The 22,210-nt window shown below is 47.0% G+C and overlaps 1 protein-coding gene across 1 annotated transcript; it reads left to right on the top strand.

The window, feature by feature from the left end:
- Positions 1-3,841: 3,841 nt before the first annotated feature.
- LANCL1 (LanC lantibiotic synthetase component C-like 1 (bacterial)) lies at positions 3,842-13,287 on the top strand. Its single transcript, XM_009706456.1, has 7 exons — positions 3,842-4,152; positions 8,126-8,261; positions 8,605-8,751; positions 10,745-10,927; positions 11,353-11,529; positions 11,829-11,901; positions 12,791-13,287. Exons 1-7 carry the CDS (start codon positions 3,842-3,844, stop codon positions 12,865-12,867), a joined length of 1,104 nt encoding a protein of 367 aa, XP_009704758.1. The 3' UTR covers positions 12,868-13,287.
- The last annotated feature ends 8,923 nt before the right edge of the window (positions 13,288-22,210 follow it).

Here is a 22,210-nt window from a genome sequence, read left to right as displayed (position 1 = left end):
CACACTTCTCTTGATGCAGCCCAGGACGCAGTTGGCCTTCTGAGTTGCAAGTGCACATTGCTGACTCGTGTCTAGCCTGTCATCCACCAGTACCTCCAAGTCCTTCTCTGCAGGGCTGCTCTCAATCACATCATCCCCCAGCCTGGACTGATACCGGGGGTTGCCCTGACCTAGGTGCAGGACCTTGCACTTGGCCTTGTTAAACCTCATGAGGTTCTCATGGGCCCACCTCTCAAGCTTGTCCAGGTCCCTCTGGATGGCATCCTGTCCCTCCGGCGTGACAACTACACCTCTCAGCTTGGTGTCCTCCGCAAACTTGCTGAGGGTGCACACGATTCCACTATGTCATTAATGAAGATATTAAACAGCACTTCAGCATGGCTTTGGCATGCATTTATGAGCGCAATATAACATCCCATGCATCTGCACCAGAAAAGATGTTTATTATCCTTTAAGGTAGGTAGTAAAGCTATATCACACTCTTTGTAACTTTTACACCATGCCTGACTCATTAAAATAACGTTAGGTTTCTCGCTAGAAACCATCAGGCTTCATCACCGTGTGCAGAGATAGGTTTCTACTTCTTCCCTCTGTGTTTGACATCCTGCTTTGAGGGTGCTGGCTGACTTACTTCCCTGAGTCAATGCGAGATCTCCGAGCTCTTTATTAGGGTAGATGGCAGGTTTGGAAGTGGTCCAAATTAGGTCAAATCTCCTCTTGTGGCAACCTAGCGTCCTTTGTGAAAGGACCACATTGCAGCTCGGCTCCTGGTGAAGAAAGAGGCATGTTCAGAACAGTGTAATGGGCGTCCCTGCTGGTGCTGTCAGCAAGGGGACTGCAGCGGAGCTGACACTGAGCAGTGCTGCCTCTCACTCTTATCCACTCTGTTCAGCGTGAAGGGGAAGCTTTGTCTCACTACTGCGGTTCTCCTACTAGCAGAACTGTCTGCAATGGTAGTGCAATCCGGCATAAAGAACAAGTCTAAACTCGCAGGGAGGTTGAGGCATAGCTTTACTTCTCTTTGATCAACAGAATAGTCATATGGATGAGATATTCTTTCAGCCTGCTGCAGTGCTTTAGCTCTCAAGCAAGAACTTTTCTGGTATCTCCAGCAACATCTGCTCTGTTGAAAGCAATGTTGCTAAAGTCATGGCCATCGGCACTAGCCAACTGGTGCAGCTGGTGCAAACAATTCCATTTCTGCTCTGTACACTTAAGTCTCCTCCTCTGCCCTGTTCAGAAGAAATCTCTTGATGCAAAGCACCCCTCTGCATCTATGATACTGCTCATACAGGATGGCAGGAGGAGAGAGATACTGTTTAAAAACTTTGAAGTTTGGAGAAACTCCAGAGAAGAAGGTTCAATAGTAACCAACAAACAGAACAAAGCCCATACATCTTTGGCAGTAGCAGGCCACAGGCAGCCACTGCGTGGCAGTTCTGCTGCAAACAATCCGGAATCTCAGAGGCCTGCAAAAATAGGTCACATTTCCAACTGGGACACTGAACGCAAACCTCCAGGGCACACAGAAATGGAGCAGATCCACTGCTTACCTAGCCCTATTTGACTGATGATGCCATGTTTGTATAGCACTTAAAGCATGCCGAACAAACAGCCAGCCGGTCAGTCGGCAAACCCTACCTGGTCAGCTGAAGTGAGGAAGGTATCATTGGAGAGGGAGTGAGGCAGAGCTGTGGAATAGCTTCTGTAGAGCAACACTTCCTAGCTGAGCCCAGCTTATCAAGCGGAAGCTCTCGTCTCCAGACTGCATTGCCTCTGAAATACACTGCCTACATCTTGGCACACAGGTCCATATAGGATATTGCCCACCCAGGTGGCTGCATCTTGTATCCCTCTACATACAGCTGTAGAGATGGCCTCTTACTGCATGGGCCTGCCCTCCTCTGCTGGCCTTCCCGACTTAGGCTCACAGATGGCGAGAGAGCAAACAGCAGGCTGAAGGCAGCACTGCGTTGTGCCCCTCTGATCAGCTTGGGAGTATGAGTTCCTTGAGGAATGAGTTGAGAAAATTTGCTTTAGATTCAGTTTGTAAGGCCTTTGGGTTTTGAAGAAAAAGCAAAAATGAATGATTTGGGGAAGCAACTCATCCCATCCATCCTTTAGTATAGGTCAGTGGGGTTTTCGGGTCTTTTCCAAAGATGCTTAGGCCTGGGAGGAAAGGGGGCGAGAAATGTTTTAAAAGAGGAGAGACAAAGAAGCCAGAGGAAAACAATGCTGAGGCATTTACTTTCTAAGAATTCAGTCTGACTAGCAGTGGTCTTAGCATGGTATTTATGTAGATAATTAGGGTGGTATGATGGCAGTGGGAACAGAAGCTACTTACAAAGCAAAAAGTTGTATATTAAAGCAGGTAAGTCAAGAGTGCAAGTTGTGCTCAGACAGCTATAAGGCCTGTTAAAGTCTAGAAGCTGTGCTAGGTGCTAAATAAATCAAGAAGAGTCACTTGACATTTGCTAGCAGGAAGAGGAGGGTTCCCCTTTAAAGAAGGGCTTCATATCCACATCCTTGTAGACTTGAGTGATGACAGCATGCATCTGAGCTCTCACTGGAAATACTAACACTGAACTGCTTAGAGAGAGGACAAGGTTATTAGCTTCAGCAGAAAATGGAAATTTGCCCTTAATACATGTGTGGAATTGAACTGTCTGTAGCATGAAGCTTTGGAGATTACCCATGCAAAATGAGAAAACAATCTAAATTTAAAATTGTCCTCAGTATCATGGAAAGTAATTTTGCAGCGTGCTTGCCCCCCTTTACCTTACCACATCAAAATCTGCAGAGATTGGCTGTGTTAATTTAGGCTTAAACACAGGGCCTGAGTCTTCTTAGAAACAGTTACTGGTAAGGGGAGAAATAAGCTTTTTCCTCAAAGTGATGTAGGCCAGTAGCTTTTGTCAGTGCATGTTAGAGGATACCTTGCAGATCAGAAGGATGGTTCAAATGTGGCAGACCTTTCAGACACAGTGAGGACTCCTCAGTTATCTACTAAAAGCTTCAAGAGCTAGAGGGAGACAGGGCAGACAGAGGCAAAGGACAAGATGACGTGACTTCTCAGTAGCGGAGTTGTTTCTGTAGCTGGCCAGCCCATTGAAAACCTCCAGGGAGGACATGCAGCCTTTTCCAGCATTCCGGGTAGCTGTTTATGTTTTAGACAAGGGCTGATCTCATGAATGATGTGCTGCAGAGGAGAGTCGGGCAGCCCCTTTCTTTTCTGGGATGCACCAGTCCTTGGTGTAGGGCTTGGGACCTGCTCAGCAGCAGGAGATGATGTCCAGGGAGCTGTAACAACCTTGCTGGTGCTTCTCAGTGGGAGGGAAGGGGAAGAAAAAAAGAGCCAAGTAGGATGTCGTAAGGGTGCTGCTTCTCAGTGCTGATAACTTGTCACTTTTTTTGAAATCCAATCCAAGCTAAGTAACCCAGCCCTTTACCTCCTGGCATGGGAAAAAAAAAAAAAAAAATTGAGATCGGGTAACAACTCGGCACTGCTCTACCACAAGTACCATCTTGCCCAAAGATGATTTTTTGTTGTTTTTCCCCTCCACTGTTTAGCAACAGTCCCAGGTACAGTTAATAGTTTTAGGTGGGTTTATCTAGGTCTCACACGCTACTAAAATTGTGTGTAACCTGTGTATCAGAAGCTCTGCCGTCCTCCAGGACATCCTGGCTCAGACACTGCTGTTTGTCTTGACCTGCAGTCTGCTCATGAGCAACATCAGATGCGAGGAGGTCACAAAGCAGGAAAAGAAGCTGTGGATGCTGCAGCTATGGGTCATACCCCTGGATGAGCCTGAGAAGCCTGTCTAGAAGGCTTATGCCCTAGATGAAGCTAAGGGCCAGGCTTTTAGGTTTGTTAAAACACCCAGGGTGCATAGCAGAAAGGGTAAACTTTCTTGGTGAGTGCAACCTTTATGTTCCTTTTGCAGGCATTGCCTTGCTGTATTTGCACTTGTATGATGTGTATGGAGACCCAGCCTACCTTCAGGTGGCCCACGAGTACGTGAAGAAGAGCCTAAGCTGTCTGACAAGACGATCCATCACTTTCTTGTGTGGAGATGCCGGGCCCCTGGCAGTGGCTGCTGTCGTCTACCACAAACTGCGGAACCAGAAGCAGTCAGAAGACTGCATCACTCGGTAAAACGCTTGGTTACGTATTTGACCTAATGTTCCTCTTGCCCTTAGAGCTGGTCGGGGCTTGTACCGTGCACTCTCCACCAAGCCTGAACACATTTTGTTGCAGTCTTATGTGAGAGAGAATCCAGTAACTTAGCAAGGCAGTGCAAACTTGTTCTGCTCTGGGGAAAGAGCTTGCCTGGCAGCCTGCAGGCTGGGGAGCAAGGATATTGTTCAGCTGGTATTGCCATCTTAAAAATAATTCTGATAAACCCAGGAAGAAGAAAATGCGAAAATTAAAAAAAAAACCCAGAAGGTGAGGTTTGGTATGTTTTCAGAACCCTTAAATTTAGCTTTACAGCCATTTTGATGAAAAGGAGAAATGTGGTAGGATTATTAGATTAATTTTATCACTCGCTTCCACTTGCTATTTGTTAGTTGACTTTGACTTAAACCTAAGATTGACAGCATCCCTTTCAGCTGCTCAATGCAGCTGGTTATGATTCATTTATTTCTATTTCCTGCCTTTCCTCAACTGTTTTCAAATGTATTTTTGTTGGGTGCTTAAGACCAGAAAAGAACAAACACACAGTCCTACAGTCAGATCAGCATGTGGCAGAGGAAGGAAAAAAGTTAAGGAGATGCAGTTGTAAGCTTTTCTTGCTTAAGGGAGATTAGTTTTGAGAAGGTGAGAAACAGCCCTGTAAAGAGTTTCCATTTACATGCGGTCAGCAGAAAAACAAGACAAAACCCCTGACGCTTCAGAACAATACTGAGTGCCCTTAAACAGCTATGAGCAAGTGATGCATAATATCAATTAAAAAAGCCATGGGTGGGAATCAGAGGTGCCTGTGTGATTTGGACACCAAGTTGTCACTCCTCTAACTAAGAATAGCTTCTGATTTATGTGGATACGGTCAGTGAGGACAGCACTCTTTATTCTTGAAATAATCTGTGGTTTAGGTTTTGCTTAATACTGTGTCAAAGTGGTGAATCTTACTATGATTAATATATTTGCTAACAAAAAGGGAGCTAATCTGTGAAACAGTACTGGCCAGTTGTGGTCAATGCATAAGCCCCCAGTTGTGAGAAATTCATGTTTTGTTGCTGTAGCTTTCCCCTCCCCGTATCCCTGCTATTTTGCCTACAGAATGGAAACTCATGATTAATTCTGCACTGCCATCTAATGGCATAATAAAGGGAGAGCCTTGGAAATTGGTTTCTCCATACATCTGAGAGGAGGAAAAAAGAAAAATATGGCTTTCTTGAAGGAACAGTTACACTGTCCTTACTCTGCCACCAATTCCCAGAGCAGTTAGCTGGACCATGCTACCTTCAAAAAGAGAGTATTTCTTTGAGAAATAGCTCCCTTAATTGAAACTCCTAAGTGGGTTTTGAGTTTTTTAGATACTGAACAGTTGCTAAGTTATGCAGTGCAAGTGCACAGAAAGTGCACTTCTGTTACAGCTGTGAAGGAGGGCCTCTCTCCATTTTGTTCTCTGTCTTTTAAAGCACCTCATCTTTACAGAGCACAAGGAGAGAATCCATCAGCCAGGTTTTACCTGCAGTAGAAGAGACAGAAGCTTGCGTTTTCTTAGCTCCTTGCTCTTGCCTAGATGAGTTCATGACCAACAAATGTGCTTTTAGGCTCTGGAGAGACTAAAGGTTCAGGGTAGCCCGTTTTCCAAGAGCCTATGAAAATCTGAGCCATGTTCCAGGAGTCCTCTTTTCCCTGCCTTATCCCACCAGTTCAGAAAGTCAAAGGTTTGCTTTTAGAGCCAGTGGCATACAAAAATCCCATCTTGCTCTACAGCTGCTTCGCTTTCCCTCTGTCCAGAAACTACTGATTTTTTGACAGTTGAGGTAATAGGCTCGTACGCACGCAGGAGTGGCTCTTCCGTTCAGAGACCTCACTTTACCACCTTGCACCTGAGAAATGCAGTCTGCATGCAATCAGTCCCACAGCATCCCAGGCATCTCTTGCTGCACTCATGCCATGCAGCCCTGCCCCACATTTCAAAACCAACAGAAACCACTGGCAGGCTTCCTCCCCTGATTATCCTGGCTGGGAAGGCAACTAGAGGTAGAAGCAGTAATGCATAAGGAGCAAGAACAGTAGCTCCAGCTGCTCCAGATAGCTCCACAAAAAGGAGATTTCACATCCAGACCTCAGAAAATCCCTACTGTCGATATTACTGTTTAGCCACCCCTCCATTCCTTCTGTTGTACCTGACATCTCCCTGACATCTCAGAGCTGAACAGTATCATCAGCCACCATCTCTTCTGGCCAGCCTACTGCTGGGCAGGGTCCATCTATGAAAACACTGTTTTCCTCCTTGGAAACCCTCCTCTTCATCTGCCTTCCTTGGACTTGGGGAGAGGGGACATGAGGAGGCAGCAGGGCTTTCCTTTCAGCCCTTGCAGCTGAGAGAGGGACCTGTGCTTACTCCTAGTCCTGGATGTAAAGTCTGTCGCTTGGGTTTAATCTGTGAGAAATCTCCCCCACGGAGTAATGCACATCTCAAGTGGTACAGGAGCAGACGGGGCCAGTCCACCTTGAGACACTGCTCTCTCCTTTCTCCTTCAGTATCCCTGCTTACTTTGAGTCCAGTGCCAAGGGAAAGTTTCCTGCCATGGGGAGTCACAGCCCAGCATCCTCTCTCTGCTCCGAGGGCACTCTGGACATTTGGCCACTTCTTTCCTTTGCAACACGTTGTTCTGCCCAGGAGCACAGGCTGCCAAGGCACTTTTTCTGCTCCTCACACTGCTCTGACAGGAAAGCCCTGCACACATACAGCTGTCCTGGCTGGGTTCTTAGCCCTCTCCCTGTTGCAGCTGCAGCAGGACGCAGCTGAGGGAACAGCCTTGAAGCTACTTATGCAGGTATTTTAAAAGCAATGGCATTTTTCAGATTGCTGTCTCAGGGGTGAACAGAAAAATAAAGCCAAAACCAGTCACATCCCTGCCTGCTGCTCTGACAGAGAAGTACATCCAGCCTGGTTGGAAGTGTGATGAGAGGCTAAACAGGAAAAATTGCATCGAGAGTGAATTGGGCTACAAAGCACCAGTGTGAAGAGCTGTCAGTCTCTGTTAGCCCTACAGGAACATCACCAACTTTGCAACATGGTAATAGAAAAATGGCAAAGAAAAATCTGACTCCAGCAGACCTCTCGTGCTGCACTTGTGGGCAAAAGCCTGGTGCCAGCCAAGCTGTCCTCAGCGTGGGGTTGCACCACAGACAGCCTGCAGCACTCTGCTGAGCTCTCCTCGCTACTGTTCAGCTCTCCCTAGAGAAGATTTCTTACATGTGCCACAGAGGGTTGATGTTAAACAACATTTCCAGCTGCTTCTCCTCACCTCTTACCTAGATTTTTAGCTCATGGAGGCACCTCTTTCTCCACTGATAGTGTAGCCCTGGCCACTTGCAGGCATGGAGAGAAAAGGGCTTCTCTATCAGGACTTCTGAGCCTAAGGGCTGAGATTTTTCCACATACCATCAGTACTAATTTGACTTTCTAGCATTCCTTAAGCAGCCAAATTAAAAAGATACCAGTTTAGTTTGAAATAGTAATTTTTGACAGACAGTCTGCCTTGCCAACAGCAATCACAGGGAGGTAATGGTGGGCAGGCTTTCCTTGCCGAATTGGGGCAGCCTTGCCTGAGTGGTCAGCAACTTTATGCTGACCATTTCCTATAGCCCAGTTTCCCCACAAGTAGCTTTCCCAGAGCTGGTGCTCTAAAAACCAAGCATATAGTACAACTGCATTTTAAAGAGCTAAGCGGACTAAAGCAATAAGCCAAACGAAAAGCAGAGGGAAGGAGGGATTCTGTGCCTTGCGTAGCTGGAAGGCTGAGACCCAGAAACTGGCCTGACCTCTCCCAGGGTGCGAGCAGCATGAAGGAGCAGAGTGTGCTGTTGAGCTCCAGTCCCACTACCTGGTTACATGACTTTGAGTGTCCTTTAATCTTCCCCCATGTGAATTTTTCTTTGTAGTTTGCTCCATCTACACAAGCTTGACCCACGAGTGCCAGATGAACTGCTGTACGGGCGCATGGGCTATCTCTATGCACTGATATTTGTGAACAAGCACTTCGGAGAGGAAAAGATCCCTCAAAGTCACATTCAGCAGGTACCGTGGCTTCTGCTGATTTGTTAGCTGTCTCTTCCCATGCAGCTCATCTTTGGGCAGGTAAAAATCAATGCTAGATGTAGAGAACTCTAGCAACAAGGGAGAAACCACATCATGGTATCCCTGCTGCTCTTCTTCCAAAGGGACAAAGAACCATACATCCCCCTCCGCCATCCATATAAATCCATAGGCAGTACTGGATTGGCATACATTTCAGTTCCTCACCCACACTCTTCCCACTGTTTGGGCAGAAAAACAACTCTTTTGTTCTGTGTCAGGATACTCGTTGTGCTGTGTCTAAGACAGCAGCATTTCCCTCACCCGCATCTGTTCCCATCCACAGGTCTGTGAAGCGGTTGTAGCCTCAGGAGAGAGCTTGGCCAAGAGGAGGAACTTTACAGCAAAGACCCCACTGATGTATGAGTGGTACCAGGAGTACTATGTAGGGGCAGCCCACGGTTTGGCTGGGATTTACTACTATCTCATGCAGGTAAGAGGCACTGGAGGGGAGGGGCCTTTAGCAGCTGTTTGATGTTTCTTTGAACAAGGAGAAGCATTTGAATTGGCTCTTGGTGATGTCAAGCTGGGCAAGGTTCCTTGTCTGATAGACTTCCTCCTGCTTGGTCACGCATCCCTACTTCTAAAGGTTTTATCCAAGTCTGTGAGATTGAATTTCCTACCTCCATGGAGATCTGTAGAGAAATGTGACCTGCATTATACCAGCAGTTTCACATAATGAAGGCCTGTAGGTCAGCTGGGTCTGAGCTTCCCCCTCTTGTGTTAATTGCTTATAAAGTATTCCTATTTGTTGGTATCTGTGGGCCTCCTGCATTTTTTGAGGTAGTTACTTGGAGCCATCTCAGATCATTACAGAGTGAGAATTTCTGTAAGAAAAGCATGGTGAAGGAGACTGTGTTCATAGTAGGAAAGTGGGAAATGCCTTTGTTTCCAAATCAGGGCCTATATCTAAATGTGAAAGAGTTGGGACTTTTTACTTTGATAAAGGAGCTAAGTTCTGTAGTGCCTGAAGTAGGCAGGGCAAGCCAAGAGGCTAGGAGCTGCAGTGCCCCTGTGCTTTGATGCTGTCTTTCTCACAATTTTGCACAACTCGCTGGAGCTCTGGCAATATTCCCTTCCCTGGCTCTGAAATGAGGGTGATAATTCCCCTGTGTGGATCACTTTGTGCATAAATTTAGTGCTTAAGCTCTTAGAAAAATAAAGGCAATAAGTAACATTGCATTTTCAAAGCATTAAGGGCACCCACTGAGCAACGCAAACTTTTAACATAGCAATGTTCATAGAAATAGGTGATATCTTTTATTAGACCCAACTCTCACAGCAGGTGGGAAGAAGGCCACTAGGTTTCAAGCATTTGAGCTTTCCTTCAGGACGCTCGAAGTTCAAGCCCATATACAGGATAAGCGGAGTTCCTGTGAATATAACCCTCTCACATGACTCAGAGAAGAAGGGCTGGTTGGTGTTTTTTAAGCAGAAGGAGATTTGGCAAGAGGAGGATGCGAGGTGCTTACTGCCCGGGAGTACAGAACAGCTTGTTGGGGGCAGGGGAGACAGCAGTGTGCTGTGAAGCCAAATCTGCACCGAGTCCCTGAGCTTGTTCTCGGGCTGATGTTTCTTTTAAGTGTAAGTCTCCCAGAAAATACTGCGTGGGCTTCACGCTTCTCTGCTGTATGAAGTACAAGGAGCCTGGATCAGCCAAGCATGATGCACAAAAAGCCTTGGGGGAAGCAAACAAGGGAAATATGGAGAGGAGAACATTGGGCTTTTATCTCTAATGGTTTTACAGCACAGGTATTGATTTTTAATTTTCAATTTATCAACCTGGGAACAGTGTGATCCTTAGATGAGAGTGCTCATTGCAGTCTGCCATAGGAAATTAGAACTGCACAGATTTCATGTGGGGCAGTGTCACTGGAAGTGGACACTGAAGCCACTCCCTTGCTTCTGTCTGAGGTCAGCAGTGAAGTCATCCCCTTGCAATTACCCGGAAACATCTGTGAAAATGCAGCATCACAGCCTGCCAGCTGGGCTGGCCCAGCAGCTCAGAGCTGAGATGCTCTAGGTGCTAGGAGTTGTTCCTGGTATTCGTCCTTAAGACTGATTTTAGACAGTTTATCTCTTTATTCCATCTCTGGGTACTCGACACTATTCTTACTCATCTTCAGGCAAAGAAGCAGCAAGGCCTCTTGCTTAGAGGGCCGGGTGACACGCACGGGGCAGTCTTTGTTTCAGGCGATGCAAGGGTATGACTGGAAATGAGTCCCTGCTGAAGGGCAGAGCAGCCTGGGGCCAAGTGGGTATTTGTGGTATGTGAAAGCCTGGACCAAAGAAATTACTTCATTTACAAGAAGCAAGAGGCAACATGGCCATAGTTGGTTTTGTTTCTGCCTTTCAGGCAGATCTTGGGCCTCTTAGGGACAAACAGAATGGTAATTCTCCCTGATTTAACACTTTCCCTCTTGTAGCCTGGCCTTGGAGTGAGCCAAGTAAAACTGCACAACACAGTCAAACCCAGCGTGGACTACGTCTGCCAGCTCAAGTTCCCATCTGGCAATTACCCTCCATGCGTTGGTGATACCAGAGACCTACTCGTCCACTGGTGCCATGGGGCACCAGGTGTTATCTACATGCTTGTCCAGGCCTACAAGGTACCAGAAAGCTTGCAGAGACCCTTTGGGGACCCCTAAATGTGGAACATCATGGAGAACACTCTGTTGAGACCCCCCCTCCGCCTGAGAGTAGGATGGCTTCTTACAATGAAATTACCCCACAGGGACCACTAACTGATATGGAAATTAATCTTTTAAAAAATTATTTCTGAAAATACCCATCAGCTGTGTGGTGTGTCCTGTTGCAGGTGACTAATGATGACAGCTAGTTGTGTGCAAAGTAATGGTCATGCAGCCCCATTCATCATAACAAAAACATCCTCCTTTAAAGTAGACGGCAAAGTCACAGCATTAAGACTTCAGTAGGAGAGAAGCTAATTAACCCAAGCGTCCCCATCACACAGGGATGCTCGTTGTGTGGAGGAAATTGCCTCAGCAAGGGGGAATATTTCTTGTCTCTTCAGGTCTTTGAGGAACAGCAGTACCTAAATGATGCCCTGAAGTGTGCAGAAGTGATCTGGCAGCATGGGTTACTGAAGAAAGGCTACGGGCTGTGCCATGGGACAGCCGGCAACGCTTACGGCTTCCTGGCACTGTACAACCTCACTCAGAACATGAAATACTTGTACAGGGCCTGCAAGGTAAGAGCCTGCGTGAGGAAGGGAGAGGGGATTATTCACTTCTGCCTTTTACCTTTGCCTTTGCAACCCAATTTCTAGCTTGGCAGAGACACAGCTACATCTGACCAGCTCCACCAGAATAGTGCTTCAGCAGTGCAGTCACTGTCTGACAGCCTGTACAGCAGGCATATCCTGCTTTTTTTTCTTCCTCTGCAAGGGATAATGTGAGGATGAGGGTGATTTTTTTTTTCCCCGTCTGTTTTTTTTTAAAGATCTGCATTTTAATATTATTTGAACACTTTTTGTTCCTCTTTTTTCAGTTTGCAGAGTGGTGTTTAAGCTATGGCCAACACGGGTGCCGGACTCCAGACACGCCATTCTCTCTCTTTGAAGGTAACCTCCATCTCTAGGGTTGTCTTTTGCTCCTCGATCTGAGCCAGTCCAGCACCAAGGAAAACCAAACACACGCTCCACTGAAGTGTTTGCAAAACTCAGTGTAGAGGATAGGAGGGAAATCGTATTCACTGTTTTTACCCTTTCCCAGAAGCAGTCTTCTTGTAGCAGAGGCTAATGTCTTAGCTGGAACATCTTGTCCTCTTGGGCCTCCCATACAGATTCTGCACACAGGTCTCAAGGGGAATTCTTTAATGGGTACGGACCAAAGTCTACCTTATGGTAATTTGTCACCTGGCTTCTCAGTCAGTCTCTTTTCTGTGCATTTTTAAGGATTAAAGTCCTTTATGGGCTTTCCAGTTCCATTTCAAAGGTGAGTGAGGAGCAAATGGGGCTGCTTTTGTAGGCCTTGTTGGTTCCTGTAGCACATTGTGGCTCCTGCTGACAGCTTCCCCAAAATCTGCCATCAGTGAGTAGTGCTGAAAGAGCCGGTTCCTCAGCTACTGTAAATCTCCGTAGCTTTGCTGCAGGCCAAGGAACAAGGGCAGTTACATCTGTGAGGACCTGAGGGAGCAAGGTCACAGGGTCCAGAGTTTTGCAAAGATGCCCAGATTGTTAAACCTGCGGACAGGTAAAGCAGAAGGGAGGGGGGAAGACCCATCATGTTTTCCCAGGCACTTTTCAACATTTGATTAACTTCAAAATGCTTTCCCCACTGAAGTACCTAAGTTGCTTGGGAAACCTGGGTTCAGACCTTGGAAATTATTTAGGTTCTTCTGAAAACATTTTCCTTTCTCTGTCTTCATGACTTGTTAACCCCCTGGGTAACTGATAAAATGGCTGCCCAAAGGGAATCTTTCTGAAGCACATTGTGTTTTCTTATCCTCAGGAATGGCTGGAACAATTTACTTTCTTGCTGACCTGCTGGTGCCAACCAAGGCCAAGTTCCCCGCGTTTGAACTCTAAATCTGAGCTTGGCAGTTTCCTGCCTGAATCCTTCCGCACTTGGAAAAGCGGTTCAAAGCTGCTTTCTCCTTCTTCTAAACTCATCATTGTTCACCTAACTGAACGTAAATCCGTCCTCCTGAGAGCATGCTGAGTTCTCTAGTATTTCTAGTCATCTCATTGCTTTGTTTCAGTTTAAAAGACAGAATGCAGATTTTGCTGGTGTCTCTTAAAAACACAGGGCTGCAGGTCAGAGCAGGAAGAAAATGTACAGTATTTTGTTGGCTCTAGAGTTTTGCTATTTTCTGTATCCCATTTCCTGGGACAAAGTTTTCTATTGAATGTAACTTTGGCCATTTAAATTTGTGTGTGTGTGCTGACAAATAGTTGCAGGAATTTAGTTGCCTTTGGAAAACAAAAAAAATCTGAGACTGTTGCCCTGCAAGTTGCTTTTAAGCATTTCCTTTCTGAGCACCCAGGGAGTAGGCAGTTCAGTAGCTGGGCTGCTCTGCATGAAGCGAATGTGATGGACTGTGGAGTCTTTATGTATGTTTTTGTAATGTCAGATTGCAAGTGGCACAGCTGTAACTGACATGCCAAAGCCTTGTCCTGAATTCCCACCTGTCTTCTTTAAAGGCAGAGGCTATATATAGCTCTTTTGTGCATTTTTTTCCAGCTTTTTTTTCTGTATTTTTTCCAGTGACAGACAAATAATCCACTAGCTTTTGCACTTATTTGCCATCTTGTGCTAAACCTTGCAAAAGTCCATTGATTATCTGATGGAAAACTCCAGTCTAAAAGTGGCCTAAGCATGCTTGTTGGTTTGGGCTCTTATGTTTAGCTTTGCAAATTTATTTTGCAGTCTTTATTTAAAATCGTGTATGAATATTATAGGTGTTAAGTGGTGCCGGGCCCACCAGCAGCATGGGAAAAGAAGTGTATTTCACTGAGTTCTGTCAGTGTTTAACCTATTACCTGTATAGATGTGGTTTACATGCTTTGTTTTATAAGCTTTCCTGAACCTGGATAATACGAGTTACTTGTTTGCCTTGTTACTGCTTGTTGTAGTTTGATATGCAGCCACACATCTACCCGACTGGAAAATCCGTCCTAGGTTAAACAGCTTTGACCTGTCAAGCAGACCAGATACTTGCAAGGGGTAAATCTGCTTTTCCGTCCTTAGCTGATGCTACACTAATTTGCAGCAATTAGGGACCTGACCCTGTAAACCACTTTCATAGCACTGAGCACGAGCTAAACGCTGAGCGCGGTGAAAGTTACTGATGTAGCCATACCGCTTTGTGCAGTTTGAGGGCAGCTCCTTAGCCTGCACAAGAGCAGATGTGGGTTTTGATCTTTTAAGGGCCCAGTTGCCGAGTGCCTCAGGCCACCTAAGAGCAGATGAGCAGCTGCAGGGCAGCGCCGGCAACTTCCAAGCCGGTGTGCTCCTGCACCAGCAATAGTGAAGCAGGAGGAGCAAACCTGGCACACTAACACAGCTAGCTCACATGTGCCTTGAACACAAGAACCTCCTGGATGGGCTGCTCCAGAAAAGAGTAGAAACTATTCCTGGAAGGCTGCCTGTTTCCTCAAAGCCCAGCCTCCTGCTGCCATCACATGTTTCTGGAAGTTCATCAAAAGACAGCCTGAAGCGCAGAGAAGCTTATCTGCTTTGGGCTAGGTATCCCTGTCAGAAGCCTCAAGCTCATGCAGACTCAGCAGTGGTCATCCCCTATCATTCAAGGGGCCTAAAAAACACAGGGAGGTGACGGAAGAGGAGGAAGCACAGCCTTAAGAGCAGGATTTGGGTAATCAGTTTGGGGGTGGGATCCTGTAATACATGAGGCCTGCTGTAAGTTACCTCCCAGGCTGGCTGGTGTGATGGCAGTCTAGGGACACTGCTCTGAGCCTGGGTTTCTCCTGGGCGCTGCTCCTGCAAAGGAGGTGGTTTGTGCAGCCTGGTGTCATGGCAGCATCACGTCCCAGCGTTCGTACACTGATCAGGGGATTGTCAAGGCCTGGCGTACAACTGCTGAGTGGAACACTGTTTAATAAAAATGCTGAAACAAACAAGCTTTGGGTTATTTTTACCCCCTCCTTTGTGACCAGGATCCATGTCTGAAGAGATCAAGATATGCCAGAACAGCCGCTCTGGTGGCTCCTAGAGGCTTATTGGCCTTCCAGCCGCCCTGAGCATTAAGAGTATTTCACATTTCTCCCCCCACCTCCAGTCCATCAGTCGAGGCCAGTCCTGTGCTTTTGCTCGCAGGCTTTGCTTCCCCTTTTCTCCCAGGACATCCTTTTGCAACGCTGTCTCTGTCCAATGCTGCGTCCTCTTTGCTGCGGCTTCCATTGAAGACCACAGTTCTGCAGGTTAGTCTCAATTGCACCAAAATATGCCTGTGTGCAGCACTGGCCACCAGAAAGGGGATGTGGATCCTCCCAAAAGAGTACCCTCCTGCCCACTGGAAGGAGGAACAGGCTGCCTCAGGGAGGCTGTGAATGTCCAGCACCAGAGGTTTTAAGACCAGACTATCAGGAATGGTATGGGTAAAGGTCATCCTGCCCTCCAGCACAAGCATAAATTCGGTTGCTTGAGGTCCTGTACAGCCTGGTTTTCTACAATTTCCATTTCTATTATGGTTTGTGGTAAAGCTCTTCAGGGAGGGGATCCAGCAATTGGGATGGGAGAGAAGCATAGTGCAGAGTTTCTGTGGTTGCCTGCCCTTTCTCATACAGGGGTGTAGTGCTGCCCACTCCCACCCATGTTTGTGCCAAGTGGAGGGAGCAGGAGCAAGATGAAGCCTGAAAACACACAGCTGGTCCTTCAAGAATCTACCTGAGGAGGACTTCATCAGAAGCATAGACATTTAATGCTTAGTTCTTGGTTATATTTGTCCATGGCAGTGTTCTGCTTTAAAAAAATCAAGTGCCTTATACTCCCAAGAAAGAAGTGAAAAACATTTTGAAAGCATTGCCATCTGGCTCGGTTTGTGTTCACCTCCTGTGTGTACCAGTGTGATCAGCAAGATGAAAAACCTCCCAAATGCTGTTAACCGAATGCCATCTGTAAGTGTGCGTCTCCCCCAAGAGCCTGCTGTGGTTTCAGCTCTCAAAAGCCACCAGGAGCCTCAGCTATGAACGAGGTGACATAGGAATACAGTGCAAGGGGACAGATAGGTTATTGCTACCTCTGCCCAACTTATTTCATTTCCCATTCCTGCATACTAACATACTAACTAAATGCTCACAAACTGCAATCAGCGCTGATGCTAAATATTACGTTGCCGAGCAAATCCCCACCCCACCCCCCCCGAGTGGTCTTCAGCCCCTACAGCATTAGCAGTCAGACACACAGCTCATCTGATAAATCAGTTTACAAACTACCACTGCCATCATTTAATGCACGCTGGTTTCACTTTGAAACCACTTCAGAGTAGGCTGCTGGCTGCAGCATGGCAGTTGCCCTCCTTGTGTTGATAGGGAAAAAGCACAGCAGAAGAGCAACTGGGCCTCCTGCCCCAAATAGTGACGTTGTTCCTGTCCGACAGGCACGGAGCTGGGAAAGGTGGAGTATTAAGGTTGTGTCCCATGTACAGTACTACAAAAGCAGCTGTGGGAGAAGCAGCCACACAGGGCACAAAGCTGCTGGCCAAGAATTTCATTTACATGAGTGACCCAGCCAGACCTTGCTTCTCTGCAGCATTTCATCTGACTTTCATCCCTCTGCACCACTATCTCACCTTTCCCCCTTCCCCTCTTTTATTTTGCTTATGTTTTTTCCACCACAGTATAATACCTTGGCCAAATTTGTGTGGGGTTTTCCGATGGTAACACTCAAGGGAATGTGGCTGGTCCCAGTGAGACTACAAGTCCTGCTCCAGGCCAGCAAGGTCCCACCACAAACGGTTGATATGTTGCAAGTTGATTTTTTTTTAAAAAAAATTATTTTTTTACATTGGGAAGAGCAACACAGGTTCCTCACCCCTATTACCGAGAACAGCTGAGCCCTTTGGACAAAGTGTCCCCTGCATCCCTTTAGCTGCAACTGGGAAAGAAACCTGAACTGAAGGCCAGTACCCAGACCAGGAAATCTGAACCCCAAGAGTTACAACTCACCACATTATGAAATGTCTGAAGACAAAAATCCAACAGAGCAGGAGGTAGCAGATCTGCCCAAACTAACCACCTGAGGAAACATGCTGGAGTCCAGCTAGGCTTGCCCCGGGCAGGGGAGCTGGCCTGGGGACACCCCTTGGTGATGCATGGGTGGAGGTCGCCTCCGAAAGAGATTGTGTCCCCAGCAGGTGGCAATGCAGCCTGAGAGCAGCAGCCACCCTGCCGCTGCCAAGCACATGCCCGCACCCTCAGCTGCTAAACCGTACCTCGGGAGAGCTGGGACTCAGCTCTTGGGTAGCCCTGGGAAAGTCACTAAACTAGAAAGCCCGCACGGATGAGGTTGTGTTTGTGCAGGATGCCAGAGATGTGAGAAACGTGGAAGCCCTTCAGCAATGCCTGGCCTCTAAGTCAGTCATATACACCTTCAAAAAAAAAAAAAAACAAAACAAAAAAGCATATTTTTCCCAATCTTGCCTGAAGCCGCACAAGTTCTTCCACAAGCTCCTGCAGGGAACGACAGCTCCTCATGCTGTTCAGGCTCATGGGCAAGTTAAGCAAATGCTCCCTATGTCGGGTGAAAACACTCCATGCCTTCTCCTGTCAGTATTACAGATATGGCACAAATTCTGCTACCAACTGCTCCCAGGAACTAGAGAGCCAACAACCCCCATCCCCACAGGCTGCCCTTGGCCCTGTGAAGTCTCCTGCACTGAACATGTCTCCCCTAGAACCCCATAAGGGTTTGGGGACATCCCAAAAGGGCAAGAGCATCAAGAAAACCCAGCTGGGCACATGTGTAAGGGTGCCAAGGCTCACCACTGAGATATTTTGATGTCAAGGGAGAAACCAAGACTAGGTAGGGCTGAAATGGCAGATGGGCTTGCAGTGCTGCCTCCATTGGGACATACCCTGAAGCCAACAGGGCCAAAGCAGCCTTGGGTCTCCCTGACCCTGCTGACGGGTGGTCTTGGGAGTTTTCAAGCAACCACTTGTTTTGACCACGCATGGGGATGGAAGAGAACAAGGCAGGGAACTGGGCCCCATGGAGTGGGGGATTTCAGGCCAGCGGGTTTTTTCAGGTTTTCAGGGGGATCCCTGTGCACAGTGGGTGTGCAAGGTTAGCATCCAAACTCACCCTCATACAGCAGGAAGCAGATAGCTAAGCTCAGGCCAACATAAGCTCAAAACCCCAAATTCAGTATTATAGCTGGTGTGGACGAATACTGCAGCATCTTTATAACTGGGCCTTTCAACTTAGCAAGTATGGCTCATGAACCTTGGCAAAATGGGTGAGCATGGATTTCCAGATTGTAGCTGAAACTGAGAGAGTTGTTTCATTGACTGTTCTCCCTGAATCAATCAACACAGCTTATACCTTCTGTTTGCCTTTTTGGTTTTCTTTTTCCTCCTTACCTTTGCTTTTCTTGGTGGCAGTAATTTTCTGGAAAAGTCATTTATGTGGGCCAGATCTGGAGCAGCGTAAAGTCCATGGAGTTAAGCTGATTTAGAGCAGTTTAGGACCCAGCCCTTCTGAACAGCTGAATGTAGGAGTCAGGGGGAGTTTAATTAACTTTGAACAGTTGATCAGATTTCAGGCCGAGCTAATAAACCTGTTTATGCCTGACCTTTAACAGCAAGTCTTGGTATATTAATTAAAGGATCCCAGCAAGATGTGACAGGTAGTTTTTTGTTGTGTAGTTTTTTGGTTTGTGTGGTTTTGTTGTTGTTTTTTGTGGTTTTGTTGTTGTTTTTTGTTTGTTCTTTCTTTTGGAAAGAACAAGCAAACTTGTCATTCATGATGTCCCTCATCGAACATCCCCTTACCACGAGCTGGAAACAGATACAACACCCCTCTGGCTTTAACACAAACATCTTTAGGTCCCTCTTGTATCCTCTGTCTTTGCCAAAGATTACAGAATACCACTTTATACCAGCTTGGCTTCAGAGAACTCCTTCCCAGCTCTGGAGCAAGAATCAGGGCTGCTGCTACCACAAAAGTGACATTGCTTGGTTTAGGTGATGCTTTGCAAGCCCAGAGAGGAGGTGAGGGGCTCACTGTGCCAATGGCTGTGCTGGCACTACTGGGAACATGGCATTTGGTGTGTGGGGACCAGCATTGCCCACCATCTTGGTACCACCCCATTGGCACAACTGACCTTTGAAAACAGAGGATGAGCATGAAGATCTCTGCCTGCCTGGGTGGGTGCAATGCATGGCTTCTCCGAGACCCAAAGAGGACCATCACATCTTTGCATCCTGCAAGATTTTTGCTGTTTCAGAATCAAAACCGCTCCCTCAAAAGCTGTTGGAGAAAAGCAGAGCAAAACAGCTCTCAATACAGCTGCTCATTCAAGACAGAGGCTGCTATTGCCTCACCCACAAAGCTTTGTATTCCCAAGTGTTTCTCGAGCCAGCTTTCACCCTCAGCATGGTGATCCCTGCTGTTTCCTCCTGCAGCAGAGCTGCCTGAAGACACTTCTGTTTTACCTCTCTCTCCACCTCACTCTCGCCCACTTGTTTCTGTCTCCTTACTGCCCCTTTTGGGGAAGAAGCGTGGTGGCTTTTACTCTGGATCATTTCACAAATCCAGTTTACAGCATCACAGCAATGGGACGGCAAAATGCCATGTGGGGCGAAGGCAAAATCAGCTTAGCACAAGGAAACCTGTGCCGTCCCTGCTGCTTATGGGGATGAAGCGTTTGAGCACAGCGCAGGTCCATGTAAGAGCAACCTCATTCCCAATATCAGAGCAATCTAAATGCTAAGAGTTGACAGCAGAAAGGGGAGAGGAGGATTAAGTTTTTTCATGTAGCCCTCAACTCCAGAGGTGCAAGAGCCATTTGTTTTTGCCACCCTCTGTGCTGGATGGGACACCTTGCAGCCACCCTTCACCCTCAGACGTCGTGCATCCCCTCCACTTCTGCCAGAGGGTGAAAGACAGCAAATTTGGCCAAAAAGTACAATAGATCCTGTCATGAATGGCCACCCTTGAAGCCTGTGGATGACAGTACACTGCTCTGCTTCCTCTGCAGCAAGGAAGACAGCCAGCAATGGAGAAGGTGCAGGGGCAGCACCAAAACCAATTTGAAAGCCTTAAGGGGGGGGCGGGGAAGAGTACGGCTGTGGGGAGCCATTTAACTTCATCTCCCCATGGTTGGGGAATTTCTGGCTGGCAGGACACGCATCAGGCAGCCCTTGCTAAAAGCTCATTTTGCGGCCGTTGCAGTTTGCAGCAGCATTTGCAGTGATCTCAGGCGGTAATTGAATCCACTGGTAGTACTTCACCGTCCATAAATCCCATTGGAGCTGGGCCCATAAATAGTTACACTGTAGTATGCAGCTGCATACAGGGCAGGAGCAAATGTTCCACATAACGGCTGTTGGCTCTAATCAGATTGATTGAGGAGTCGATCATATTTCCACCATTTGGCTGAGTTTTATTATAGCTACCCCTCCTTAAGGATACCCCTCACTGGTGAGGGGGAGACCACAGTATTTTCAAACAGCTTCCTTGCAGGGGAGACCCAAAGTACCCCTTAGTTGCAGGGGTTTCCCCTATTCCCAGCAGCTTTTTGTTCAGTCACCAAGGTACTCCTCCTCCATACTGACACTCCCAGTAGTGGATAGGAAGGGATTGATCAGATTTTTACAAGTGGCTGAAAAAATAAGAGAGGAACCTCAAAAGACGGCATCTAAAAGGCTGTGAGAGGGTCACCACAGAACACAAGCTTTGGATGACAGCGTATCCTACATCCAGGGACACCCTCGTTAGGAATTCTTAGCTCATTTATCACCATGAGAAAGAGGGCAAACCCCACCTCAGTGGCAGCTACGGCAGGTCGCAGTTAGGTGAAAACCACACCAAGATACAGCACGGCAGTTCCCAGAGCAGGGCTCGCCACCCCACCGAACTGCAGCGCTTGGTGTTTACAAGCCTGACAAATTCATCTGCAAGAAGCTGGGCTCTGGACCAGAAGAGGGAAGTTGCCAGTGGAAGCGTTTGGGAACCCCTGTGGTTCACCACCACAGAGGATAAACTCTAAGGTGTTTATACCACCCAAAGCTGGGAAATATCCTGTTCCAGCAGGGCTGACCCTGTGCTTTACAAGCATACGGAGAAGACAGAGCCTGATGGAGGGATCCCAAATGAGTAGAAATATATCCAGGTTTTGGGAGCACACAGACTCTTTTTCAAACAGGACAATCATCTTCCATTATCTTTCCCCCTCTCTTTTGTTAACTTCACAATACCAATGGTTCCAATTCCCTGGTTTTCATCAGCAATAATCTCATTAATTCGCTCCAAGAACCACTTAGCCTTCCACTGAATAGTCTACGCATTCAAGTGTGGAATTACTGCTTGTAAAACCAAGGAGCAATGATATTAGCACTTACTTCCCATACCCCTGATTTGTGACAGGTGATATCAGTGAGGAGGAAATAAAGAGACATTCTCCATAACAAGAGAAAAATCACCTGACATCCTTTCCTTGCTTTTCTCACTTTGAGATTTAAATACGATATGTGCTTTATAATAAGAGGGCCTGATTTGGGACTCTTCCTAGCTGCAATTTTCACAAAACCTATAGGAAGGTGAGCACCTTCCTACACTTCTATCCTCCTTTCCAATTTCACTGAACTAGTCCAAAGGAGTCAGAAAGATCACTGGGAGAATACAGAAATATGGACAAGCAAGGCAAATTCTTAAGCCTCACTTTCTTAGGAAACCAGACCAAGAAGAGTGAATCATACTACTTGGAGTACAGAACTTGCAGCCAAACTGTTCGGTTAGCAAATGGATTAGATATACCTGAACAAAACTCTTTAATGGTCCATGTGCAGCTTGGATCTTAGGTAAAATGAGGAATAAATTCCCTAATGAATTCCACCATTCGGGGGGGGTTTTGGGGGGGAGAGAACCCCACTGCATTACTAGGCTCAACATATTTTCCTACTGTAAAACGTTCATGCCATGCCCATGCACACAGAGCAGAGCCCTGTAATAATTTCAGATGATGGAAGTTTCACATACCATCCTGCCACCACTTCTGATCTGAGCAGGAGACGCAGAGTCTGCACCGGACAGACTGGTTTTCAGGTGTGCTCCAACAACAGTCTCCTCTGTCTGATCAGCTCAGGATGGTGCCTCTAGACCACATTTGAAGGCAGCTTTGGGACCTCCACTAGGAACAAGGAGAAAGCCTCCATCCACTTGGGACCATCAGAAGGTTGGATTCAAGCCTAC

Source organism: Cariama cristata, unplaced genomic scaffold (genome assembly GCF_000690535.1).
Source record: "Cariama cristata isolate BGI_N322 unplaced genomic scaffold, ASM69053v1 scaffold14590, whole genome shotgun sequence".
NCBI classification, from domain to species: Eukaryota; Metazoa; Chordata; class Aves; order Cariamiformes; family Cariamidae; genus Cariama; species Cariama cristata.
Note: the sequence above shows the minus strand (reverse complement) of the source record. Positions and strands in the feature narration are given on the sequence as shown.

Bases quoted from the DNA above. Each gene is read 5' to 3' on its own strand.
- LANCL1 (XM_009706456.1), top strand. From the start codon at position 3,842: ATGAAGCTAAGGGCCAGGCTTTTAGGTTTGTTAAAACACCCAGGGTGC. The intron at 10,928-11,352 runs GTACCAGAAAGC...TTGTCTCTTCAG, and splicing joins TGCTTGTCCAGGCCTACAAG to GTCTTTGAGGAACAGCAGTA. The intron at 11,530-11,828 runs GTAAGAGCCTGC...CTCTTTTTTCAG, and splicing joins ACTTGTACAGGGCCTGCAAG to TTTGCAGAGTGGTGTTTAAG.